Raw genomic sequence first — 26859 nt, 5'->3', positions numbered from 1 at the left:
TATTGTCAATTAATCACAAAATTCAAGTGTCCTGAAAGTATCACCACAAAACTCCCAAAATCATCACCATAAAACCGAACAAAATCATACCCTGCCCTGGGAGTGTTTGATGGGGACAATGTAGAGGGAGCTTTACTCTGTATCTAACCCCGTGCTGTACCTGTCCTGGGAGTGTTTGTTGGGGACAGTGTAGAGGGAGCTTTACTCTGTATCTAACCCCGTGCTGTACCTGTCCTGGGAGTGTTTGATGGGGACAGTGTAGAGGGAGCTTTACTCTGTATTTAACCCCGTGCTGTACCTGTCCTGGGAGTGTTTGATGGGGACAGTGTAGAGGGGGCTTTACTCTGTATCTAACCCCGTGCTGTACCTGCCCTGGGAGTGTTTAATGGGGACAGTGTAGAGGGGGCTTTACTCTGTATCTATCCCCGTGCTGTACCTGTCCTGCGAGTGTTTGATGGGGACAGTGTAGAGGGGGCTTTACTCTGTATCTAACCCCGTGCTGTACCTGTCCTGGGAGTGTTTGATGAGGACAGTGTAGAGGGAGCTTTAATCTGTATCTAACCCCGTGCTGTACCCGTCCTGGGAGTGTTTGATGGGGACAGTGTAGAGGGAGCATTTCTCTGTATCTAACCCCGTGCTGTACCTGTCCTGGGAGTGTTTGATGGGGACAGTGTAGAGGGAGCATTTCTCTGTATCTAACCCCGTGCTGTACCTGTCCTGGGAGTGTTTGACGGGCACGGTGTAGAGGGAGCTTTACTCTGTATCTAACCCCGTGCTGTACCTGCCCTGGGCGTGTTTGATGGGGACAGTGTAGAGGGAGCTTTACTCTGTATCTAACCCCGTGCTGTACCTGTCCTGGGAGTGTTTGATGGGGACAGTGTAGAGGGAGCTTTACTCTGTATCTAACCCCGTGCTGTACCTGTCCTGGGCGTGTTTGATGGGGACAGTGTAGATGGAGTTTTACTCTGTATCTAACCCCATGCTGTACGTGTGTTTGACAGGATAATAACACTGACATTCTAAATCTTGATAAGCAAAAAATTCAAGAGAGAAAGAACAGCTGAGATTTAAGGGGAAGATGATCCTTTGAATTTGAAAGAAACTTGTAACTTTGAAGAGAATGTCAGATCTAGTGCGCTGCTGGTAGTTTTTGCTGAAACAAGATGTTAGATTGAAGATAATACCGCAGCTGAGGAAGGTAACAGGGACCTGTGCCAGCAACCACCATGATGTACAATAAGTGAATGAGGAATGTAGCAAATTCTCTGATAATGTGGCAGTGTTTAGATTCCAGGTGGATGTTCTCAGCTTCGAAATGGCAGACATCTGTGATGGCAAGAGTATGAGGGTCTTAAGTTCACTGAAGCTTTATTATACTGAAATTTAAATTACCAGATTACCTCAGCGCAGATCTCTGAGTTAAAGCACATGCCCTTATCACACCCGCTCTCTCATCCTGCTGCTGAATCATTCTGGGATTAGAGGGAGGTTTTAAAATCCGATCTTTTTGGGCATCAGATCTGAATCCACTCACTCGTGTGGGAGCACTGCTCAGCCTATCTCCACCTTCCTCTACTGTGACTAACTGGCCACTCTTCACACACCCCTGGACAATGTGAGCTGGCCAGCTATCCGTTGCCCTGGGCATCACACCTGGAAACATCTTGTCTGACCTGTGAGCACCCATCAACCTTTCAGCAAAGTGGGCAGGAGTAGGAACTCAGGGTGATACTCCTGCCCTGCCCAAACCCCACAGTGGCAGACAGTAATGAATCGTTCCATTTTGCACTGTATGCCACATGATATCAAGAAACGGCTGAAGGCACTGGATACCGCAAAGTGTATGGGCCAGATACCATCCTGGCAATAGTACTAAAGACCTGTGCTCCAGAACTAGCGTGTGTCCCTAGCCAAGCTGTTCCAGTACAGCTACAACACTGGCACCTACCCAGTGATGTGGAAAATTGCCCAGGTATGTCCTGTTCATGGAAACATAGAACAAATCCAACCCGGCCAATCACCGCCCCATCAGTCTACTCCTGATCATCTGCAAAGCGACGGGAGGTGTTGTTGAGAGCGCTACCAAGCGGCACTTACTCAGCAATAACCTGCTCACTGATGCCCAGTTTGGGTTCCCCCAGGGCCACTCACCTCCTGGCCTCATTACAGCCTTGGCTCGGACATGGGCAAAAATGGTCTGCCATTTCGAAGCTGAGAACATCCACCTGGAATCTAAACACTGCCACATTATCAGAGAATTTGCTACATTCCTCATTCACTTATTGTACATCATGGTGGTTGCTGGCACAGGTCCCTGTTACCTTTCTCAGCTGCGTTATTATCTTCAATCTAACATCTTGTTTCAGCAAAAACTACCAGCAGCGCACTAGATCTGACATTCTCTTCAAAGTTACAAGTTTCTTTCAAATTCAAAGGATCATCTTCCCCTTAAATCTCAGCTGTTCTTTCTCTCGTGAACTGCAAATAGAATGAATATATTCAAGCTGTTCAGCATTTTTGAATTACCCGGGAGCTTGGAGAGCCTGTTGTTCTCCATTGCTTGCTCCTTGGCAACACCTCAGCCAATCAGAGTCGACTTGCCAGCCAATCAGCATCCTTTTCTCCTGTAGTATGAATTGTTGTGATTGTTTGAAATTTGGCATTCTTCCATTTGTCCTGATGAGTGCAAGATGAAAAGCTTCAGCAAGATGTCTCTCTTTTCAGCAATAATCATAGAATGGTACTGCACAGAAAGAGGACATTCATACTGTGCTACCTCTTTGAACGAGTTATCCAATTAACCCCATTCCCCTGCTGTTTAGCCACAGCCCTGCAATTAATCCCTCTCCAAGTATTTATACAATTTCCTTTCAAAGGTTACCATTGAATCTAATTCCATCACTCTTCAGGCAGTGCATTCAAGATCATGACAACATGTGCTTAAAGAACTTGTTTTTTTTCCCAATTCCCTTTATCTTGTGTCTTCTGGTTACCATGCCTCCAGCCACTGGAAACAGTTTCTCCTTACTTACTCTATCAGAACCCTTCGCCATTTTGAACACCTCTATTAAATCTCCCCTTAAACTTCTCGGCTGTGAGAGGAACAACCCCAGCTTCTCCAGTCTCTCCGCGTAATTGAAGTCCCTCATCCCTGTTACCATTCGGGTGCCATTCCCCTCCAAGTCCCTCACCATCCTGACTTGGAAATATATCGGCCATTTCTTCACTGTCGCTGGGTCAAAACCCTGGGACTCCCTCCCTAACTGCACTGTGGGTGTATCTACACCACATGGACTGCAGCGGTTCAAGAAGGCAGCTCACCACCACCTTCTCAAGGGGCAATTAGGGATGGGCAATAAATACTGGCCCAGCCAGCGAAGCCCACATCACGTGAATGAATAAAAAAACCCAACTCCCTAAGCCCATTCCAATTTCTTATGTAGTATTCATGAACATTGGATGAAAAATAGCCATCCATTCAACACACACCTCACAAACGTTCTACGATTTTTGAATTAGTGAGCTGGTGGTACCCTACTGACTTGGGAGGGGTGGGGGAGGGGATTGATTGAGGGTGCCTTGTGTTGCCAGAATGCTGTAGTTCAGTAGCTACTGGTGATTCCTTGACCTAAAGGCACTGAGGCTCGTTGGGAGCTCGATTCTCCAACACATTAATTGTGGTCTAATGGTTCCACTCCAAGATCGCCCAACGTAGCCAATTTCTGGCTGGTTGGAATGTGCTAGGTAGCAAAGCAGCCCCTGAGTCTGCCTACCTCGTGAGGGACACCTCTCTTCGCTGTGGGCTGCTAGAGTGCCATGAGGGAAATCTTAGTCCACACATTGGGTGGTTTGTCTTTCCCCAGCTGTTTGTCCATCGTGTGCATCACAGACAAGTCGGATTATGAGCTGTGTCCATCGGAGAGACTTTCCGAAGATTCGCCCCTCAACTCTCAAACACAGGAAGGCTGGGGAATCAAAGCTTCCAGTCTGTGTAGCTCAGAACTGGATCCAGAACGAGATAATTCAGCAGCTGTGGTGCTCAAGAGAATTCTGAAAGCTAGTCCTTCATTTCCATTCTCTGGAGGAAGCAGAGCACATTATAGACCAGGAAGTATGTTGAAGTGCTGCAGGCATCTGTGCAAGTGCACGGTATGAATAAGGAGTTTCTTTGTGGCAGTTTTTGAGAATAGTAATTAGTCTGTGCAAGTCGGTACACCAGGCCTCTGCTGCTCAAAGGGGTGAGACAGAGGGCAGAACATAGACCTGAACCAGCCGCCTCCAGTTAAAACACTGGAATTACTTTTGCTGAATTGCACAACTCAGAAATTATGCTTCAGTGATTTGGTTTGTCGGATGCTGCAAACTGCTGAAGGTGTTTTTGTATCTCAGCACGCAAAGGTATGTTTCATTCTCCCGATCTCCCTGTTGTCAGTTGCTAATGAATTGAGTTAAATCTAGAGAGAAGCATATGTGTACTTGAGCTCCCATATATACACACACACACGTACAGAGAAGCTTGTGTACACACACACACAAATGAAAACTCAAGTGTACAAACGCACATGCACGAGTATATACTCTTGAATACATGCATGTCCATATGCACAAGCATGTACACACACAAACCTTCAGCGACACGCATTCACAAATGTGTGCACACATGTGTGCTTAAACACACCCGCAGGCACATTCGTGCACAAGAACACATGCATGATGCATACACAGACATGCATGCGCTTACCCAGATATGCACCTGCACACAAGTTTAATTCATGCATGAGCAAAGACAAACACTCACATGCACACAGTGGAACAGGAGCATGCACAAATTCAAATGGTGGCACATGATTGAGGGTATTGGGTTGGGGTTTCTAGAACATAGCCTTGATCAGACAATGATATACTGGTTTTGTTGGGAATATTTTCCTGGGTGGTGTTTAAGAGGTGGTAGGGTAGATTGAATTTATCAGAGTTCTGATAAATTCAAAGGTAATCAAATCACAAGCTCTGCTCACCAGCCAAAACATCCAATGAAATGAGAGCCTGTGCACCGGAATGTGCAGAGAGAGCTAGCTCAGTGTTCACACCTATCCAGCATCAGCCAGTCAGTGAGGAGAGGCAACTTTCTAAACAGCTCCGCTTGGAATCTGGACAAATCCTGCAGATCTTCCCTCCAGTGCCTTGGGTTGTTGACCCTGTTACTGAGGTACTGGGAGAGAATTAGTCAGAGCAGGTGCGACAGGCCTTGATTTCTACACAGGGAGCATGCAGGGAAGGGGGGAAGTGTGTGTACAAACTGTGAGGGTGGGGGCTCAGGAGCTGAGGAGGAACAAGACGGCAGCTCCTAAGGAGAATAACCCCAAAGCCTCTCCATGTGGCTCCCTCATCCCTGGCATCGTTCTAGTGAAGCTCCACGGTACCTTCTCCAAGACCTACACATCCATAGGACAGAGAGATCAGGCAAGTCAGGAAGGAATCCACACGGGAAATTTGACAAGTAACATGCCTCGTGTGTTAACTGATCTCAGTGAAAAGTATAACATTCTTGTTGACAGGGTAGATGCTGAGAGGCCATCTTCCCCTCGCTGGAGAGTTTAGAACAAGGGGCTATAGTCTCAGGATAAGGAATCGGCCATTTAGAACCAAGATGAGGAGGAATTACTTCTCTCAGAGGGTTGTGAATCTTTGGAATTCTCCACCTCAAAGAGCTGTGGATGCCCACGCGATGAGCATATTCAAAACTGAGACTGATAGATTATTGGGCGCCAATGGAATCAGGGGATGTGGAGATGGGGTGGGAAAGTTGATCTGATGTACATTATCAGCTATTATCATATTGAGTGGTGGAACAGAATTGAGGGACCATATGGTGTACTGCAGCTCCTGTCTCAGTTGCGTCCCTAATGTTTTTAGTTGGGCAGCAATAATGTTTTGTTTTATTCTTCCAAGGGATTTGCCCATCCCTGGCGGGACCAGCATTTGTCACTCATCCCTAATAGCCCTTGAACTGAGTGCCTTGCTAGGCCATTTCAGAGGACAGTTAAGAGTCAGCCACATTGCTTGAGTCACACGTAGGCCAGACCAGGTAATGATGGCAGATTTCCTTCCCTAAAGAGCATTAGACGGGTTTTTATGACAATCAATGATAGGCTCATAACAAAAACAGAATTACCTGGAAAAACTCAGCAGGTCTGGCAGCATCGGCGGAGAAGAAAAGAGTTGACGTTTCGAGTCGATAGGTTCATGGTCATTGTTGTAGAGACTAGCTTTCAATTCCAGATTTTAAAATTAATTAATTGAATTTAAATTCCACCAGCTGCTGTGGTGGGATTTGTACCCATGTCTCCACAGCATTAGCCTGGGCCCCTGGCACCACGCCACTGTCTCCCCCAATAAATAGCCTCAGTGCCATTTTTTGGGGGTTATCTGTGTTATCTTCAGATGCAGTCCAGTGATTGGGTGGCACATCTCCAGGGATGGAGGGGTATCTCAACGAGGACAGGATTGGGCATCGGCTGTGACCTTCTCATCTCACTGTCCAGGCTCACACAGGGAGAAGCGGCCTCTTAAGCAGGGCATGGGAGGGCACCCCTGAAGTTGTGCTGCATCAAGGAGGTAGGTGGGAATGTGGGGGTTGAGGTTACAATCAGATCAGCCATGATCTTATTGAATGACGGAGCAGGCTCGAGGGGCCGAGTGGCCTACTCCTGCTCCTAGTTCGTACGTCTGTTCGTAAGGAGTCAAAATTTTCAGGAGAGGAAGGTGATGGGCAGGGGGTCGGGGCCATTAGAATATAAAGGGCAGTCTGAAAATGCATCTCCATTCAACTTCCAATTATCCTTTGACCTAATGGGTTACTGCTGGTCGAGTCCTCGAAGGGTTAATTGAGCAATATTTCACACTGTCAGCCTCAAAGGTGGGAGCGGAGATGCCTGTAATTTCAGTGCAGTCTCCATCAAAAACCCCCTTTTTTTTTTCCTGATGTATTTTACCTGATCTGCAATTTTCCTCCTGTCCCGTAATTACACTCCGTTTACATAGCAAGCTCAGCACTTCGTCAATCAGACAGAAAACCACTGGTTAAGCACTGTTTCCGAGCTGCTCATGTTTTGTTCAGTGGCTCATGTGTATCTGTCAGCAGTTGCTTCTGCACACCTCAGCCCCCTCGAAGCGATGATGCTCCCGCTTTGCACTCGGTCTCACCTTGAGCTGCATTTGAACCCGGCTCCCAGAGTTCAAACTGCAGACTTGTTCGTCTGAAGGGGAAAGAGCCGACCTTGTTCGCTCGTGCTACACGCGTGAGTGCAATCTCACCGTCACTGATTTTTTAAAATGAAGTCTTAAATCATTGAAGATTGGAAATGCTACCACAGTGCATTTAAGCCTTTCGCGATCAGAAACTGGAAGATCCCTTTATTTCGAAGAGGGACGGGGGAAGTTCTCCCCCCAGTGCTTGGGCAATATTTCTCCCTCAACCAACAGATCAAACGGATTATCCAGTCGTTTACCCGTTGCCGTTCTTGGGATCTTGCTGTGCTCCAATCAGCTGCTGCGCTTCCTGCATTACGACAACGGCTACACTTCAAAAAGTACTTCACTGGCTGTAAAGCACCCTGGGTCATCCTGAGGTCATGGAAGGCGCTACAGAAATGCAAGTCCTCTTTTGCTTTCAGTGAGAGGGGGAGCGAGGGAGGAGAAAAAATATTTGCTTTACAGTTCCCTTTTTGTTTTTCCCTTTGTTCCCTGGCAATATTACATATTCCAAAACATACTCACCCCACTCAGACTGTCATCACTGCATCGTGAAAGTAGCATTAATCACACAATGCAGCCAAGATCCCCTCAGAAAGGCACTCACGAAACGAAAATCATACTAAATTGTATTGGGCACATGAATCCTAACACCCAACGATATTTCTGGATATCACTTCCCCGAAGGGCGCAGCAGGCCATGAACACTTCTGCGATAGCACTTTATCTTCTGCAAGCGAGTTTTTTTTTTCTTTTCGCTCACCATTTTTATATAAAAAGGTCAAATGCTGTTATTTATTCATGCAACGTGGGTGCCGCTGGCTCAGCCAGCGTTTATTGCCCCCTTGAGAAGGTGGTGGTGGTGAGCTGCCTTCTTGAGCCGCTGCAGTCCACGTGGTGTAGGTACACCCACTGTGCTGTTAGGGAGGGAGTTCCAGGATTTTGACCCAGTGACAGTGAAGGAATTTATTGCTGTGGGGAATATTTTTTACAGAATGAATCTTTACCTGCTGTGCACTCTGACTTCAAAATATAGTAATCTAAAACTAGCGGGCCTAGTTTAAAGGTAAGGGTTTTTCTCAGAGGGTCGTGAATCTTTGGGACTCACTTCCTCAAAAGGCGGTGGGAGCAGAGTCTTTGAATATTCTTAAGTCCGAGCTAAATAGATTCCTGATTAACAAGGGGGTGAAAGGTTATCAGGGGGAGGTGGGAATGTGGGGGTTGAGGTTACAATCAGATCAGCATGACCTTATTGAATCGGCGGAGCAGTCTCGAAGGGCCGAAAGGCCTCCTCCTGCTCCTGATTCATGTGTTCGTATGTATATGTTCGTATGTTTATGTTCATTTGGGTTCTCCCATTAAAGATGGAAATGAGGAGAAATTTCTTCTCTGAGGGTCATAAGTCTTTGAAATTCTTTTCCCCAGACAGCATTGGAGGCTGGTCTTTGAATATATTTGTTGGGCCGTGTCTTCATCTGCCTGGGCCCTAACTGTGGAATTCTGTCCCTAAACCTCTCTGCCTCTCAACCTCTCTCTCCGCTTTAAGGACTCACCTTAAAACCCATCTATGACCAAGCTTTTGGTCACATGTCCTAATATCTACTTAGAGTGGCGCTGTGTCAAATTTTGCCTAGTAACGCTCCTGTTAAGTGTCTTGGGGCTTTTACCATGTTAAAGGGGCTATATAAATGTAAGCTGTTATTGTTGTTGTCCTTATGTGCAGAAGGTCATTCTGAACATCAGCCCTGGGCATGTCTGAACCTTACCTTGCCATTGAGTCGTGTTGCAAATTCTGGGTTTGAGGTTCGATCAATACTGGGTTAGCTAGCTTAGCCAGAGGCCCTACAAGTGGTCTCAGTGCCTCCATAATTACTGTTTAGCTGATTCAGTGAGCATGAGTTAAAACCCCAACTGCGACACTCTGAGAACTGGAATTCAGTGCTAAAATAATCTGTAAATAAAGAGCTGATATGAGCTGAAAGGGACCATGAAGCTGTCAGATTGGTGTAAAAGCAGGATGGTCCCCTAATGCCCCTTTAGGGAAGGAAACCTGTCGTCCTTCCTAATTTATCAGTGGAGGATGGGTTACCAAATATATCCAAGGGTGAGCTAGACAGGTCTTTGATCAAAAAGGGCTACGAGGGGCAAGGAGGCAAGTGGAGTTGAGGCCACAATCAGATCAGCCATGATCGTATTGAATGGTGGAGCGGGCTCGATGGGCTGAATGGCCTAGCCCTTTCTCTTATTTCTTATAATCTTACCCAGCCTGGGCCTATGTGTGACTCTTGTACCGTGCAAACATGGTTGACTTTTAACCGCCCTCTGAATGGGCCTAGCAAGTCACTCAGTTGTAAGAACTCTTGGAGACGATCGAGCGTCTTCCTGAGGTGGGTGGAGATGGCGGTAGACTGGTGATATCGCTGGGTTAATAATCTGGAGGCCCAAGTTAATGCTCCGGTGACATGGGTCCAAATCCCACCACGACAGCTGGTGGAATTTAAAATCCAATTAAGAAATCTGGAATTGAAAGCTCGGGCTGAATTTTGCTGTTGGTGAGCAGGGGGCGGGGCATGCTCGCTGACAGGTAAAATGACACGGGATGATATCGGGCGGAACCCCCGATGCCATCCCGCCCCATTTAAATCTTCAGGAAGGCGGGGGAGGAGCAAAATCAGCTTTTCCCCCGCTGACCTGTCAATGGCTACTTGAGGCCATGGACAGGATCATTTAAACAATTAAAGGACCTGCCCGTCCAACCTTAAGGTTAGCAGCTCGGCCAGGAGTCCCGGCGGGAAATAGAGAAAACATGAAACCTCATCCAGCGGCGGGATGAGGTTTCATGTCGGGATTTAAAAAGGTTAATAAAATTTTACTGTAATTTATGAACATGTCCCATCTCGTGTGACATTGTCACATGAGGGGGACATGTTAAGGATTTTTTTTTTCTATTTTTAACGTTTTTAAAGCTGTCAGCGATCTCCCTGAGGCTGCACTTAGCCTCAGGGAGATGTGCGCTCCATCATGCGTATGCGGGAATGAGCGCACTCTCGCTTATAGGGAAGCCCCACCCTGTGCCCACACACGAAGGGCATAGCGCTTCCCGCTGGAGGTCACGCTGGGCTCGCCCCCCCCCGCCGGAGATTGGGTCAGGCCCGCCCGCCCGACGGCCAGAAAATTTTGCCCCTAGTCTCAGTAACAGTGACCATGAAACTGCCATCGATTGTTGGAAACCCATCTGGTTCACTAATGTCCTTTTAGGGGAGGCAATCTTCCGTCCTTACCTGGTCTGGCCTACCTGTGACTCCAGACCCACAGCCATGTGGTTGACCCTTAATTGCCCTCTGAAATGGCCTAGCAAGTCACTCAGTTCAAGGGCAATTAGGGCTGGGCAACAAATGCCTGGCCTTGGCAGGACACCCACATCCCATGAAAGAACAACAAAAAGGACCCCTCCGCCACATTCTTCAGGCAATTAGGGATTGGCTATAAATGCTAACCTTGCCAGGCTTCAGGTAAAGAAAGGGACAGAGCGTAGCTACCATGGACTTCTGTACTCTGATTGTAATGAAACCTTATGAGGAGTCAGCCCTCACTCAGTGGCTCTTACAGCTGGCTCCGAAGGTTCATTCCCCACTCCGGATGCTTGAGCCACATAGTCCAGGTTGGCACTCCCAATGCAGTATTGAGGGAATGCCGCACCACTGGGGGTGCAGTCTTTCAGATGAGACATTAAGTTGAGGGGCTGTCTGTTCCATCAACTTGCAGAAGGACAAGGGAGCACCCCCTCATGTCCTGGGCCAATAGTTATCCCTCAATCAAGATCACAAAAGTGCTGATTATCTAGTCATTCATCCCATTGCTGTTTGTGAGATCTTGCTGTGTACAAGTTAGCAGCTTCTCGGTTACTATACTTCAAAATCTTAGAATTGCAGTATGGTCACAGCACAGATGAAGATCATTTAACCCGTTGTGTCTGTGTCAGCTCTTCTGCAAGAACAACTCACCAAGTCTCACTCTCCTGTCTTGCCCTCATTGACTGGGAAGCTCATTGTGACATCCTGAGGTTGTGAAAGGTGCTCTATTCATGCAAGGCTCTCTTTTCCTTTTCTCCCCGCCTCATATATAAAAAAAAGATATGCCCATGGACGTTTTTACTCTTTGGTTGTCTCTGACCCTGAGCTTTCCAGGTGAGAGGAGGAGGTATTTGTGCGCGTGCAATTTGGGGCGTTCACCAATCTTGATTGGTGCTCCCTGCATGCCATGCTCCAAAGGGAAGAAAAGATTTGCATTTCCTTAGCGCCTTTCATGACCTCAGGATGTCCCAAAGTGCTTTACAGCCAATAACATACCTTTGAAGTGTAGTAACTGGTGTAATGTTGGGAACACAAGAGCCAATTTGCATACAGCAAGCTCTCACAAACCGAGATCTGAGTTGGGCTCAACTGTTCACCGTAATCCTTACTGACCTAGACGATGGGATCCAAATTTGACAATGACACAAATGGCATTGTAAGCACTGGAAATGGAAGCATCGTATTACATAGAGACACTGATAGTGAATGGGCAAAACTGTTGCAACTGCATTTCAGTGCAGGCAAATGTGAGGTCATCGACTTTGGAACTAAAAAGGATAAAACAGGGGACTTTCCAAATGGTGAAAATATAGAAATGGTGGAAGCCCAAAGGGGAATAAACGACAAACGCCATCTCCTAAAGAATCATTCTCCCACCTCTGTTCCCTTAGATATGACATTAAGGAAGACAACACTCTGCGCATCAAGAGGGTTAGCAATGGCGACGAGGGAACATTCACCTGCGTTGGGGAAAACCGCGTGGGAATGGTTGAAGCCACCGCCACTCTGACTGTACGAGGTAAGCAAATAACACTGCAGCACTTCCCCACTGCCTGGTGCATGCCAGGCTTTATGTTCATGTAGGGAGTCTACCTGCCCATTGCCCCTTCAGAGGGGGGCAGGGCTGCCAACTCTGGTTCGAGGTATTTCTGGAGGTTTTGCCACATGAACTGCTACAGCCAAGTGACCCCCACCCCCACCCCGCCCTCCCCACCACCATATGCAATCCGATCGCTGGTCACCAGGCAATCCCAATTTGATGGTACACTGCTTCCTGCACCAATCAGAAAGCAAGGAGATTCTTCATTACCCAACTGGGTAATTCATGACTTGCGCAGTACTCTACCCCACCATCTCCCAAAACTTCAATAACGGAGAAAGTGTTCTAAGAAACTTAAAATAAAAATGCCACAACTTTGTGAATTCCTTAAATGATTTTATTTTTTTCCCTTCATGTTGCTCACTGTGATGTCCTGGGATTTAGTCTTTTCATGCTTGGAGATTCAAGGACAACCCTGAGGTGTTGGCAACTCTCATGCAATGATGTCATCTGAGTGGGAAATTAAAGCGTTCACTGCAACATGCCTCGGTGGGACTGAATCTGCCTGGTTATGGGTTGCAATACCGGGGCAGAGCCCCCAATGAGGCACTACCACACCCTCTTTCGTGTTAATATCGAGGTGGCATTGGGAAATTCAAATCAGGAATGATTTCCTCTACTGGTTTGGGAATGGATTGGGAGCGGTGGGTGGGGAGCCCGTCCTGTCAGAACCTGCTGGCTAACGGGCCTTCATTCGCTGGACTCCAAAGATGGCGGCTGTCCAAGAAGACATCCAGTTGGCTCTTGCACCATGAAAGTTGCCAAGGAAGGTCACAGTGTACTCGCTGCACACCCACACACTGACCCTTTCACACTGTGTAGGTTCACCTACTCTAATTGGACACATTCCTGGACATGTCACCATGTTTATTCCCTCCTGTACCTACCCCACCTGGTCAAACAGTCCTTTTCCAACCGCTGCCACCTCCCCTCATGTTATATCCAAGGCTTGTTTTGCATTTAGCAATTGAAAATTTCAAAGTAAATGATAAGATGCACTCAGTTTCAACACACCCTATGATTATACCTCTTGGGTTTTGCCCGCAGCAGTGTTTGGGGGATGAATCCTTTCATTCCTAGAGACTCCAGGACAACTGCTGAGAGTTGGAATCCCCTAGCCGTCTGCATAACTTTTTACAAACTCAGCTGTCCCGGTGAATTTTCCCTCAGCTGCTCACAGGAGTGTCCTGGAGATTAATCTCTCTGTAGATAAGGCGGTTAAGAGAAAGCATATAAAGCCGCTTGGCTTTGCAAGTGTGGATAATGGGTACAACGACAGGGACGTCGTGTGAAACCCTTATAGTCCAGGGTAGGCCTCAGCTGCAGGATTGTGTCCCAATTCCAAGCCTCACACCTTAGGTGGAATGGCGAGGCCTGAGAGAGAAGGCAGAGGAGATTTACCAGCGTGATATTAGGAACGTGGGACTTCAGTTATGAGGAAACGTTGGAGCAGCTTGGGTTGTTCTTAGTGTGGACAATGTTAGGGGGAGGTTTAATAGAAGTGTTCAAAATTATGAGGGGTGCTACGACCGGGATGGGAGGAGTGCGTGAATTATCAAGCTCCACTAACTCCGCAGGCCGTACCATTAATTTAAATGTTTAATTTTCTCACCGAAATGGCCAATTGTGTACCATACCTCTAGCACCAAAAAAAACACTCTGAACCAGGCTTCTTTCAAAAAACTCAAAATGATGAATTTACTTTAAAACAAAACTTCTTTTTAATAAGTTGCAAGTTCTGGTTAACAGACAATTGTAGTCGGGAAGTATAACTATCTACCTCTTCCTAAAGAATCCCCTCAGCAGACACATACACACACACACACACACACACACACACACACAAACAAATGACAAACAGATAGAGTCTTTCTGCAGAGATGGGTTTTGGAGGTTGGGCGTTATAAAATAAAGGATGAAGTCCGCAGGGATTCAGTGCTGTCGACCTGGAGTTCTCTCGTGTGAAGTCCCAGTAGATGCCTGGAAGTTCTCACCAACTGGTCTGAGCTATGTAGGTCCAAGTGCAGACTGGTTACACTCTGATGAGGCTTCTCTGGCTACAGGTTGATAGCCACACACAATGTTAGGCAGGGCAGAGAGAGGGAGCCAGTCAAGGCAGCCTTCCTTTCTCCGCTGCTCTCCAACAAAACTGCCCTCAAAACAAGCAGGCTCACAACTTAAGTTTTTTCCTCCCTCTCCGACGTGACTGACTTTTTTTGTGTCTCCCAGCTTTTCATTAAAGTGTTTTGTAGTTCAAACAAGCAAACAACTCCTTCTCAAGTACCACATAGGTCAGGTGATTTCTTGGAAGGGGCCTGCTTGTTGACAGTTCCAAGGTGAGTTAGTGACCTTCTAAACATAATCCCAGTTTAGTATCCAGCTCATGCCATGTCCTTCCATTTTGTAAAATAAAACTTCAGTCCTGTGAGATGTGTTGCTAACAGGGGCTTTGATCGGTCAAACAGGGAGAGGCTGTTTCCTCTGGCAAATGGGTGGGTAACCAAAGGTTCTCAACTTAAAATAATCACCACAAGACCTAAAGGAGACTTAAGCAGAAATGTTTTCACGCTGAGGGTTGTTAAGGTGTGGAATGCCCTGGAAGGGTGCTCAAAGCAGATTCCATAGGGACTTTTAAAATTGAACATGCACTTTATGAGATAAAAACAAAAAAACTGCGGATGCTGGAAATCCAAAACAAAAACAGAATTACCTGGAATAACTCAGCAGGTCTGGCAGCATCGGCGGAGAAGAAAAGAGTTGATGTTTCGAGTCCTCATGACCCTTCGACAGAACTAAGTTGTGTCGAAGGGTCATGAGGACTCAAAACGTCAACTCTTTTCTTCTCCGCCGATGCTGCCAGACCTGCTGAGTTTTTCCAGGTAATTCTGTTTTTGTTATGCACTTTATGAGGACTGATTAACAGGGTTAAGGGTGGGAGGGGGGAAGCTAGGGTATTTGGCTGAATTGGACAGCTCATTCAGAGACCTCACACAGATGTGACGGGCCAAATGGCCTCTTTCTGTGCTGTCAAATGCTTTTGACAGCGAGCAGGTTGGTAGGCCCGCTGTACCTCAGCTGACAGTCAGAGGGAGCTCAAGGCCAACCCCGAGAGGAGGAGAATTCTGCTCAGACCTGTCCCTGAAGTAGCTTTACTGGCACGAGCAAATGAGCAATGCATCTTCATGCGATTTGGAATTTTAAATAAAAAATATTGCTTGTCTGCAATTTTAATGGAGCTCATAACTGTCCCAATCTCAACTGTTTACAGCTGTTCTTAAAAGCTGAGCCACACGCACCAGACAGAGAGGGCTGGATTTGATTCTGGATTTCTGTGCCGAGTGATCTCAGACTGAAGCTGGAGAATATTGGGACAGGAGGAGGCCATTCAGCCCCTCGAGCCTATTCCAGTATTCCATGAGATCATGCTGATGCCTAACTCCAGAAAGAATAGCCATTCTCTATCTACCCTATCAGTTTCCTGGAATACCTTGAAGATGTTGATCAGGTTACCACCTAACCTTCGACATTCCAGGGAATACGACCCTAGTTTATGTAATCTCACCTCATAATTTAACTCTTTGAGTCCAGGTATCATTCTGGTAAATCTATTTTGCGCTCCCTCCAAGGCCGATATGTCCTTCCTAAGATGTGGTGCCCAGAACTGCTCACAGTTCTCCGGGTGTGGTCTAACCGGGGCTTTGTGTAGAAGGAGAATGACTTCCAGCCCGTCGTATTCTAGTCCTTTAGATATAAAGGACTACACTCCGTTAACCTTTTTGATTATTGTCTATACCTGTTCATGACATTTTAATGATCTGTGCACTTGGGGATTGGACACTGATTCCTGGTCCATGTGGCATAATTTTTTTGGTTTATTAATCAGCTGTGCCGTTGTGTGGAAACACTGCTCAGGAATTCCAATGTGGGTGTGAAGATAGAGAGGTTTGGCACAGAATAACGGAGCCTCACAGCACAGAATTGCCCAGTTGGGCCCACCATGTCTGTATCAACTCTCTCAAAGAGCTTCCCAGTTAGTCCCACTTTCCTTCTCTTTCCCTCTAGCCCTGCATTTTTAAAAAAAAATATTTATCCAACTCCCTTTTGAAAATTACTAATTTAATCTGCTTTCAGGCAGCGCAATCCAGATCACAACTCTTTGTGTCAAAAAACAATGTCCCCTCATCTCCTCTTCGGGGGTTTTTGCCAATCATCCTTGATCGGTGCTGCCTGACCACACACCGTCTTGCCACTTCCTCCCCTTGGATGCAGTGAGGACCCATCCTGTTTGCTCAGGTGCTTGTGTGATGTTCCTCCTCCTGGAATTATGGGGGAGATGGTTGCACACTGGCAATATCAGTGGTCTGTAAACCCAGAGGCCCCAGGCTAGTGCTTTAGGGACATGGGTTCAAGTCCCACCACGGCAGCTGGTGGGATTTAAATTTGATGGCTAAATCTGTATTCGGAAGCTAGTCTTGGTAATGTTGGACATGAAACTATCATCGATTGTTGTTAAAAACCCATCTGGTTCACCGATGTCCTTTAGAGAAGGAAATCTGCCATCCTTACCTGGTCTGGCCTACATGTGACTCCAGACCCACAGCAATGTGGCTGACTTTTAACTGCCCTCTGAAATGGTGTGGGAAACTCAGTTCGAGGGCAAAAAGAGATGGGTATCAAATATTGGTCTTGCCAGTGATTCCCAAACCCAAAAAATAATTTAAAAAAAGCTTTGCCTTCCTTTTCAGTCCTTTGCAAACCCTTGACAATGGGATCAGGACCGATCACAAACTTTCAGGGTCCTCATTGTACATTTCTCACATCGTCTAAGCCCCTTTACCCTCAAACCATCCTTTCAGTCTGGGTAAGCAACAGGTGAGATTTCCAAGATGTACAGTCACTGGTCCACAGCTGAACTTTAAAAGAAAAATGTCTTGAATGGACTTGCTGAGTCACTCAGACCAGGAGAGGGACCCTCCTCCTAATAACTTTATATCACCTCGATGTCACCTCGAGGGAGAGAAAGAGAGGGCAAGCAGCAAGAAATGCTGCTCCTTGTCGGGGCAAGAGCAGTTTTGAATGGGGCTTTGAGGTCCTCCCTGGTCGACTAGCCTTCGTTGTCCGCGATCTTGCGGGTGGGCTGCTGTGGCACAGTGGTGAAGGTTAGCCATCACCCTTGAGACCAGCACTCTGGGCACGGAGTCAGAAGAAGGGGAGGAGAGAAGTGAGTGAATGAGAGGTCAATGAAAAGCATTTTTGTCTTAGTCTGTTTTATATCTCGTGTGTACCATGAATGAATTGGCCAGGCTCTCGACTCCCCTGCTCAGCCTGACCTCTCCCAGTGCACAGTTCATATAGGGACATCCTCGTGAGAATTGAATAATTCATTTTGTTTCTCCCCATCTGAGCACCTTTTGACCATCAGAGAATCGATTCCTCAAGTCAGTGAGTGCTCAGCTAGGTCACCATTCCACTCAGGGGAGTTCCGGGAGGGGACTTCCTGCAATCAAGATGGATATTTGGATATATGGATCTGCCAGGTATCTCTCTTCCCCCCGCCACTTGTCCCCATCTATATATTTAATAACCAGGACCACTAGCAGGGTATGTCACTAATGGAATCGTTTAACATCTCCAAACCGTCTCATCCTCCTGGAGGAGATTGGAACAGCTGTTTCTGCCAGCTGTTGTGTGCTAAAATAATCATCTTTTTATTTAATATAATTTCAGATTGCTCCTGAATTTTTCGCATGTTTATAGTTGGTGCTTACCTCCCAATTTTCATTATCAGTGAGTGACATTTAGAGGACAGCCCAGAACTCCTCGAATTCATTTCCTTTAATCCATTAGTAATAGCCACACAAGTGCCAGGCAATGACCATCTCTAACAAGAGAGAATCTAACCGTTGCCCCTTGATGTTCAATGGCATTACTATCACTGAATCCCCCACTATCAACATCCTGGGGGTTATCATTGACCAGAAACTTAACTGGACTAGCCATATAAATACTGTGGCTACAAAAGCAGGTCAGAGGCTGGGAATCCTGCAGCAAGCAACTCACCTCCTGACTCCCCAAAATCTGTCCATTATCTACAAGGCACAAGTCAGGAGTGTGATGGAATACACTCCACTTGCTTGGATGAGTGCAGCTCCCACAACACTCAAGAAGCTTGACACCATCCAAGCTTGATTGGCATCATATCCACAAACATTCACTCCCTCCACCACTGACGCACAGTAGCAGCAGTGTGTACCATCTACAAGATGCACTGCAGCAACTCACCAAGGCTCCTTAGACAGCACCTTCCAAACCCATGACCACTGCCACCTCGAAGGATACGGGCAGCAGACACATGGGAACACCACCACCTAGAAGTTCCCCTCCAAGCCACACACTATCCTGACTTGGATATATGATGCCGTTCCTTCACTGTCATTGGGTCAAAATCCTGGAATTCTCTGTGGGTGTACCTATACTACATGGACTGCAGCAGTTCAAAAGGCAGCTCACCACTACCCTCTCGAGGACAATTAGGGATGGGCAATAAATTCTGGCCAAGCCAACAATGCCCACATCCTGTGTAAGAATAAAAAAAAATGACACCCTCCTTTAGAATTCATTCAATCATGGAGCACAGAAGGAGACCATTCAGTCCTTTCTGTCTGTGCTGGCTCTTTGAAAGAGCTTTCCAACTAGTTCCACTCTGCCACTGCCCCATCTCTTGCTCTTTCCCATCTCTCTGGAAATTTTCTCCTTTTCAATTCCCTTTTAAAGTTATGATTGAACCTGCTTCGAGGACACTTTCACAGACAGCGCACAACAACTCACCTCCCCTCATGCTCTTGCCAATTATCTGTATTCTCATATTACTGGCCCTCCTGCCAATGGAAACAGTTTCTCTCTATCCGCTCTACCAAAATCCCCTAATAATTTTGAACACCTCCATTAAATCTCCCCTTAACCTTGTGAGGAAAACAATCTTAGTTTGGCCAGTCTCTCCACATAACTCAAGACCTTCAGCCCAGTATCTTTCTTTATCCTAATTAATCCTAGACCCAACACAACACCAGCACCATTCACTCTCCATAACCTGCTCCACTCCCTCCACCTCTGCTAGCTCCCATTCTTGCCCCATAGACCTGCAGATATTTTCTTTTCAGGTCCACATCCAGTTCCCTCCTGTGAACTGTGTTAGAGTTGGATATTTGTTTACTGGTGCAAATAATGGAATTTCCACCCAACTTTCACTGAATTTACACTGCCAGAGTAGAAGAAGCCCCAGGAAATCCCCAACCCAAATGTCCCTCTGCTAATATGCCACAGTGCATCCTTCAATATTTTGCCATTGTCGAGAGCAAGAAAAGGCCTCATCCCTCAATCCCACCTACCCACCTTCTCTCCATATCCCTCAATCCCACCTAATCAGCTATGTGGGTGTCACAGGCAAGGCCAGCATTTGTTGCCCATCCCTAATTGCCCTTGAACTGAGTGGCCAGCCAGGCCATTCCAGAGGGAAGTTGAGTCAACCACTTTGCTGTGGGTCTGGAGTCACATGTAGGCCAGATTGGGTAAGGATGGCAGATTTCCTTCCCTAAAGGGCATTAGTGAACCAGATGGGTTTTTACAACAATCATTACCGAGAATAGTTTTATACTTCAAATGTATTAACTGAGTTTAAATTCCATCTGCTGCCATGGTGGGATTTCAACCCAAGTCCCCAGAGCATTAATCTGGGCCTCTGAATTACTAGTTTACTCACATTACCACTGTGTGACCATCTTCCCTTGAGCTTGCTGAAATCACATGCTGTGAGACAGCACAGTGGCACTACTCGACTATCTTGGAGCTTATGGGAGCAAGTTACCTATTGACACCATAGCTTGGGGGGAACTTCCCGTTGGCTGAAGCCTGGAGAACCAGGGGACACCGATTTAAGGCGCTTGGCAACAGAAACAATGTTGACATGAGAAAAAGGTAGTGAGTGTTTAGAATCTGGAATGCATTGCCCGAGTGTATGGTGGAGGCAGGTTCAATCAAGCCTTTCAAAAGGGACTTGGTTAACTATCAGAAGCAAAAAGGTTTTCAGGGTTACAGGGATGAACGAGAGAGCCAGTGAATTGCTCGTTCCCGCAGCTAGCGGCCCCATTGGCCTCGCTCTGTGCTGTAACCATCCTATGATTCTATGATATTCACACTGCCCAAACCTTGATCGCATGAGAGTTCCCAACTCCAATTGAATGTACAGACTGGAGGAGGTACAACGTGAATTCCCCTCTTTCTCTTGAATCCATGATTGACTGTGTTTAAGACATGAGATCTTGCATGTTTTCTTGATGGATATTGTGGTTTGTCATCAAATGACTTTTTTTTTGTTTTTAACCCTTTCCTGATACACAGTGGTTGTACTCTTTTACCTATGATTTGTAGAGATGCATTGATTGCTCTTTATAAATGTGTCATTCACACTCAACTGCTCAGATCACAGCCAGTCCACATGGTCTCTAGCTGCTCAGAATGTATCATCTGAGAGCAAGAAAAGGCCTCATCCCTCAATCCCACCTACCCACCTTCTGCCCATATCCCTCAATCCCACCTACCCACCTTCTGCCCATATCCCTCAATCCCACCTACCCACCTTCTGCCCATATCCCTCAATCCCACCTACCCACCTTCTGCTCACATCCCTCAATCCCACCTACCCACCTTCTGCCGATATTCCTCAACAAAATAGCTCCAACTTTTTAATAAGGGGTGCACAGATCCAGGAGTGAAGCCTGGTCTCTTGTTATCTGAGGCTGTTGAGTGTGTCAATAAAGTTGTCCACCCTGTGTGTGAACATCGAATGCTTCATTCATTCTAACTTCATGATTTCTCTATTTTTTCCTCCTTATAAAAATTGTCAAATCCTTTGTTATCTCCACCCACTCCATTGTGTCCTGTCTCCAGCACACCCTGTCGGTAAGTAATCATCACTCCTTTCATATAGCATGACTGTAAACGCTCTGAACTGTTCAAGCTATCAGCTTCTTCCCATTATGTTCACCTATGTTGTTTAACTTGATGGGGGAGGGGGTGCTGCAGAACGCAAAGTGAGCAATACACAGCCTTGCCATGAGGGATTAGAGCCTAGCGATTACACCACAGACTGTGTTAATACAGCAGCTGGAACCTTCCTTTTAAAACAAGCCCTCAAAAGCCTGACTCAGTGAATTCCACTGACAATTTCATTGATCTCACTTGAAGGTATTTGAAAGAAAATGGATAGATTTGATTTCTTCTGGTGTGAAGTATGTGATGGTTCATGGGGTTGCCTGAAGGCACCTGATTTATAATGTGGACCACACACTGAGGCACTTGAGTACAGATACTCATACACTCGTACTCAGACACCCACACAGACTCCCACACGTACACACAATCGCATTCCCAAATGCATGTACTCGCGCACACAAGAATACAACTGCACACGCACACACACACCCACACACTCACACGCTCAAACACACAACCACACATGCACACACTCGCATGTGCACACACACACACACACACATGCAGGAACACACATATAAACAAACACTCTCACAGCCACACACAGACACACACACACACCCACGCAGACACAGTGACACATACTCACGCATACTAAATCATTCACATGCTGACACCCACACATTCACACTTAGGCACACGCTCATCAAGTAACACAAACACGGTCACACAAGCACACACACACACTCACATATACCCACATACATTCACACACATACATTTGCATATACATGCTCACACATTCAGAAACACATACAAACAAGCATCCACACACAAAGTCACAGAGACGTATTGTTAGGATCCCTGCAGAGACCAATAACGTAAAAGAACCAAACTTCACAAACAACCCCAATGGAATAAACAAAATTTCTCTTTTTAAACCCTTTACTGTAACAATCAAACTAAAACCAGCCTAAATTAAACACAAATTAACAGGCCAATTGTATTCAGTAGAAGCTATAAATTATAGCTGATACAACAAAGGTAAATCTCACTGATTTCTCAGATAGCAGTCTTAGCATACATGAGGTACCAGATATGTAGTCCCAAAGTCTTTCACATCTCAATTTTCCTTTCCTTAGAGTTTCATTACTCTGCATCACACAGGATTTGATCAGCAAGTAGCATCCAACAACTGTTTCACACCATCCAAATTCCACAGATACCAATTGTCACCAAAAAGGGTGCACTCCTGATTAACTTCCTCGATTCACAACAGTCCTGATGGTGTAGCTTCCCAGATTCACCTTCATTCGAGCCCTCAATACCATCCCAGTGCATGGTATAGTTGACTCTGGTAAAAAGCACCCAGCTCCTCAGCCTGCCTAGACTGTTCACATAGCTTTTCAGAGCCTCCATCCTGTTCTGACCACTGAATATCAAGAATATGTGTTCCGACCATAGGCTGAAATCTAATCTCCCGGCCTGGTTTATTTTTCCTAGCTGGCTTCCGTTTCCCTGGCAACCTACCAGAGTCTTATTTCTCAGAAGTCTGATGTCACAGCCAGGAAATCCCATTGACAAACTTCTCCCCTAGAAACCTGGACCTTGTTTCTGTTTCAGTTGGAGACAGTCTCAAAAATACAGGCTTAGGCATTCGCATTCAATCACATACCTGCAGTCATACAGTCAGAGACATTCAACCTGTCCAAACACACACACACACACACAAACACACGTACACATGATCACAAACTCACACACACAGAAAACAAAACAGTGTTTGAACAATACATAAAAAGGGGTTGAATTTATTAGACAGTCAGATTATCCCTACGTCCAGTCTACACTGAGTTGGATGGACCTCAAATTTCTTCAACCGTGTCTCCCAATGACCCTGGGGTGGATAGCATCAAAGCTTTTGCTTCAGAAATTTATGCAGCGACTTATGTCACCAAGTTGGTGGGTGAGGCTTATGATCACGTATCCTGCCAAAGCTTCCACTGTCTTGGTCCCCAAATGATGAATGATCTCTAGGGTGAGGTGCTGGTGAGTACCTGCTGCCCATGAGTTAGGAACTTCAGGAGAAGGACAGCCTGTGGAGGGGGAGGTGAAGGGGGGGTGGTGGTAGGTGCAGGACGTTGACGAGGAGAACTTAAACAAAGGCATGTGTATTTTCTCACCTACAATGTAGAACCTGTTAGGCTCCTGGTCTCATGTGGGGTTGTGCTTGAAGTAGATGATGCTTTCGCTGTCTGCTTCTCTTGCTTCCAGTCTTGTGACCGCTTTAATTTTTTGCCGGAAAATAAAAGGTAGAAAAATGTACAAAGCCTGGCTGTTTCTAAACTCTTTCAGCCCCCTGAGTTACATCAGCAAGAGGCAAGAGAGTTTTTAGACAGATTGCATGGTGTGGAAAGGGACCTCAGTATGTAAGCACAGGTGATTGGAATGTTGATTGGCTGAGAATGATTTTAATCTGGAGTTTGAAGACTTATCAGTTAAAGATCAGCAACAGCAACATTTATATAGCACCCCGAATGTTGTAGAAACATCCCAAGGCACTTCACAGGAGCATTACCAAACTAAATTTGATGCCAAGCCACATAAGAAGATATTGGACAGATGACCAAAAGCTTGGTCAAGGAGGTGGGTTTTAAAGTGTGTCTTGAAGGGAGAGAAATGGAGAGGGAAGATATTTGGGGAGGGAATTCCAGAGTTTAGAGACTTGGCAGCTGAAGGCATGGCCAGCAGTGATTACAACTGGAATCATGTAAGAGGCCAGAATTGGAGCAGAGCAGATATTTTGGAGTGTTGTGGGGCTGGAGGAGAACACATGGAGATAGGGAGGGGTGTGGTCACAGCACCTGTCCCGTGACACACCAAGCCACAATTAATAGCAAATTTCCAAAATAGCTTGTGTGGCTCATCAACTGGGATGAGAATTGACTCACATGTTCCCTAAACTGACAACCATGGTAAACATACATAGCAATGGCTGCCCAGGTATCTAGCGGTAGGATCTACACGAGCCTTTCAATTTGGGGAGCAGATTCAAAGCCAGTCCAGATTGAGACAGTGCAGGTGTAAATGAGTTACATTTGTATACAGACAGTTCAATCTGTGTTGATTAGCTCATCCATGCTGTACCTGTCCTGGGAGAGTTTGATGGGGACAGTTTAGAGGGAGCTTTACTCTGTATCTAACCCCGTGCTGTACCTGTCCTGGGAGTGTTTGATGGGGACAGTGTAGAGGGAGGTTTACTCTGTATCTAACCCCGTGCTGTACCTGCCCTGGGAGTGTTTGATGGGGACAGTGTAGAGGGAGCTTTACTCTGTATCTAACCCTGTGCTGTACCTGCCCTGGGAGTGTTTGATGGGGACGGTGTAGAGGGAGCTTTACTCTGTATCTAACCCCGTGCTGTACCTGTCCTGGGAGTGTTTGATGGGGCAGTGTAGAGGGAACTTTACTCTCTATCTAACCCCATGCTGTACGTGTCCTGGGAGTGTTGATGGGACAGTGTTAACTACCAGATTAATAGATTTTTTTCGGTTGATATGACATTGTTTGAGAGACAAATATCACCACAAGATATCCAGGGGGAACTCCCCTCATCTTCTTAAAAATAACGTCTGAGTGATTTTTTTAGGTCCACCTGTGAGGGCAGATGAAGCTTCGGTTTAATGTCTCCCCTTAGGGACAGCACCTCTGACAGTGCTGCACTCCCTCTCTACAGGCACTGCGAGTGTCAAGCCTGGATTGGAGGCAGTCCCCAGAATTTTCACTAGGTTGATCCTGGGTATGGAGGGATTTTCTTATGCAGAGAGATTGAGTTATTTAGGCCTGTACTCATTGGACTTTAGAAGAATGAGATGCGACCTTATTGAAACATGAAAGATTCTTAGGGGGCTTGACAGGGTAGATGCTGAGAGGTTGTTTCCCCTTATGGGAGAGTCTAGGACCAGAGAGCATAATCCCAGAGTAAGGGGTCACCCATTTAAAACAGAGATGAGGAGGAATTTCTTCTCTCAGATGGTAATGAATCTGTGGAATTCTTTACTGCAGAGGGTTGCAGAGGCTGGGTTGTTAAATGTATCCAAGGCTGAGATAGACAGATTTTTAATCAGTAAGAAAATCAAGGATTATGGGAAAAAAGTAGGAAAGTGGAGTTGAGGATTATGATCTCATTGATCTCATTGAATGGCAGAGCAGACTTGATGGACTGAATGACCTCCTTCTGCTCCTAACTCTTATGGTCTTATGGAATATGGCCTCAAATCTCTGGAGCAAGACTCAAACCCATGTACAAACTGCTGACTCAGACGTGAGAGTGCTACTGAGGCATCCAGAGGGGAGTGGGAGCTCAGTGAAATTCATGACCAAATTTCAGGTTTTCTTGATCATCTGTTTGCAATGGATTGTGGGAGACTCAGAAGAAACAAAGATCTTGCATTTCTATAGCACCTTTCACAACCTGAGTGATTCTGGAAACACTTTACAGCCGATGAAATACTTTTTAAGTGTGGTCAGCTTTGTAATCTGCACATAGCAAGATCCCATAAGCAGCAATTTGATAATGGCCAAATAATCTGTCTTTTGCAATGTTGACTGAGGGATAGATATTGGCCAGGACACTGGGAGAACGCTGATTCTTTGAAATAGTGTCATGAAACCTTTTACACCCACCTGCCAAAGCAGACAGGGCCTTGGTTTTAACGATTCAGCTGAAAGATGGGTACCTCCAACAATACTGCACCCTCTCAGTTCTACATGGAGAGTACCAGCCTGGGTTTCTGTGCTGAGTTCTCTGGTTGGGGGGTCCAAATCCACAGCATTGTTGGCCCATTGACAAGAGTGCTACCCACTGAGCAGTGAGTGGCATTGAGGGCTGGAGCAGGTATCTTATCACCCAGGGGCTGGCGAGGGTGTGCAATATTTAAATGCCATGTTAAACATCACCCAATCATTGGTGCAGTTCTGTAATCTCTATTTTTAACTGCACTTTCCTGATACTTAAGTCACCTTTGTTCTTCCTGATTCCAGTCAGATACAGGTGGAGTCACAGACCTCTGTGAGGACTTTGAGGATTCTAAACAGATTGCCTCCACACTGTAATTGCTTTAACTCGCTGAATAAAACATGACAGGGATAGGCTTCAAGAAATTATTTCTTTTAAAAAAAATCTTTCTGCCTCAGGCATATGCATTCCATCATGAATTAAATATTGCTCTTGATAATCCATCTCCACTGAGGTGAAAACGACTTCGATAAATCATTAAAATCTCAAATCGAAAAAAAAAAGACACGTGGTCATTTAAGAAAAAGTCAGAGGTTCAAAGGGACAATCGTTCCCCTTTATCCCATCCAGCGTCTCGTGTTGTTGCTTCGACGTACATGACCCTGCATCTCAGCTCGTCCAACTCTCCTTGTCCTAATACAGAACAGGAGGGCTCCCAGATTCCATCTCCCCTCTGAACTCCATCGGCCGATCCCGGCCAAGGAAAGTCCCGGAAGGTCCCTTCCATTTCGCCTCACCTTCCCAGTCGAGGAATTGGAGAGTGAAGGCAAGGGACGGTGTTGTGGGAGGTGGGTGGGGGTCGGGGGGCGGTGTTGCTGGTGGTTGGGGAGAGCACATTGGCCAGGGTTTTCCTGCTCCTGATCTGTGCT

At 46.3% G+C, this 26859-nt stretch overlaps 1 protein-coding gene across 9 annotated transcripts in view; it reads left to right on the top strand.

Moving 5' to 3' along the window:
- The window catches only part of robo2 (roundabout, axon guidance receptor, homolog 2 (Drosophila)), a 637222-nt gene that overhangs the window by 407009 nt on the left and 203354 nt on the right, over positions 1-26859 (top strand). For 7 of the 9 annotated variants that reach the window (XM_041211367.1, XM_041211372.1, XM_041211366.1 and 4 more), the window contains exons 6-7: positions 11996-12123; positions 21151-21162. In XM_041211367.1, coding sequence (XP_041067301.1) covers positions 11996-12123; positions 21151-21162 — 140 coding nt within the window. The remainder of the gene's footprint in view (positions 1-11995; positions 12124-21150; positions 21163-26859) is intronic. The other 2 variants (XM_041211369.1, XM_041211368.1) reach the window with 1 other exon arrangement.

Source organism: Carcharodon carcharias, chromosome 18, assembly GCF_017639515.1.
Source record: "Carcharodon carcharias isolate sCarCar2 chromosome 18, sCarCar2.pri, whole genome shotgun sequence".
Lineage (NCBI taxonomy): Eukaryota > Metazoa > Chordata > Chondrichthyes > Lamniformes > Lamnidae > Carcharodon > Carcharodon carcharias.
The sequence above is the reverse complement of the archived record's forward strand: the minus strand, read 5'-3'. Positions and strand labels throughout refer to the sequence as shown.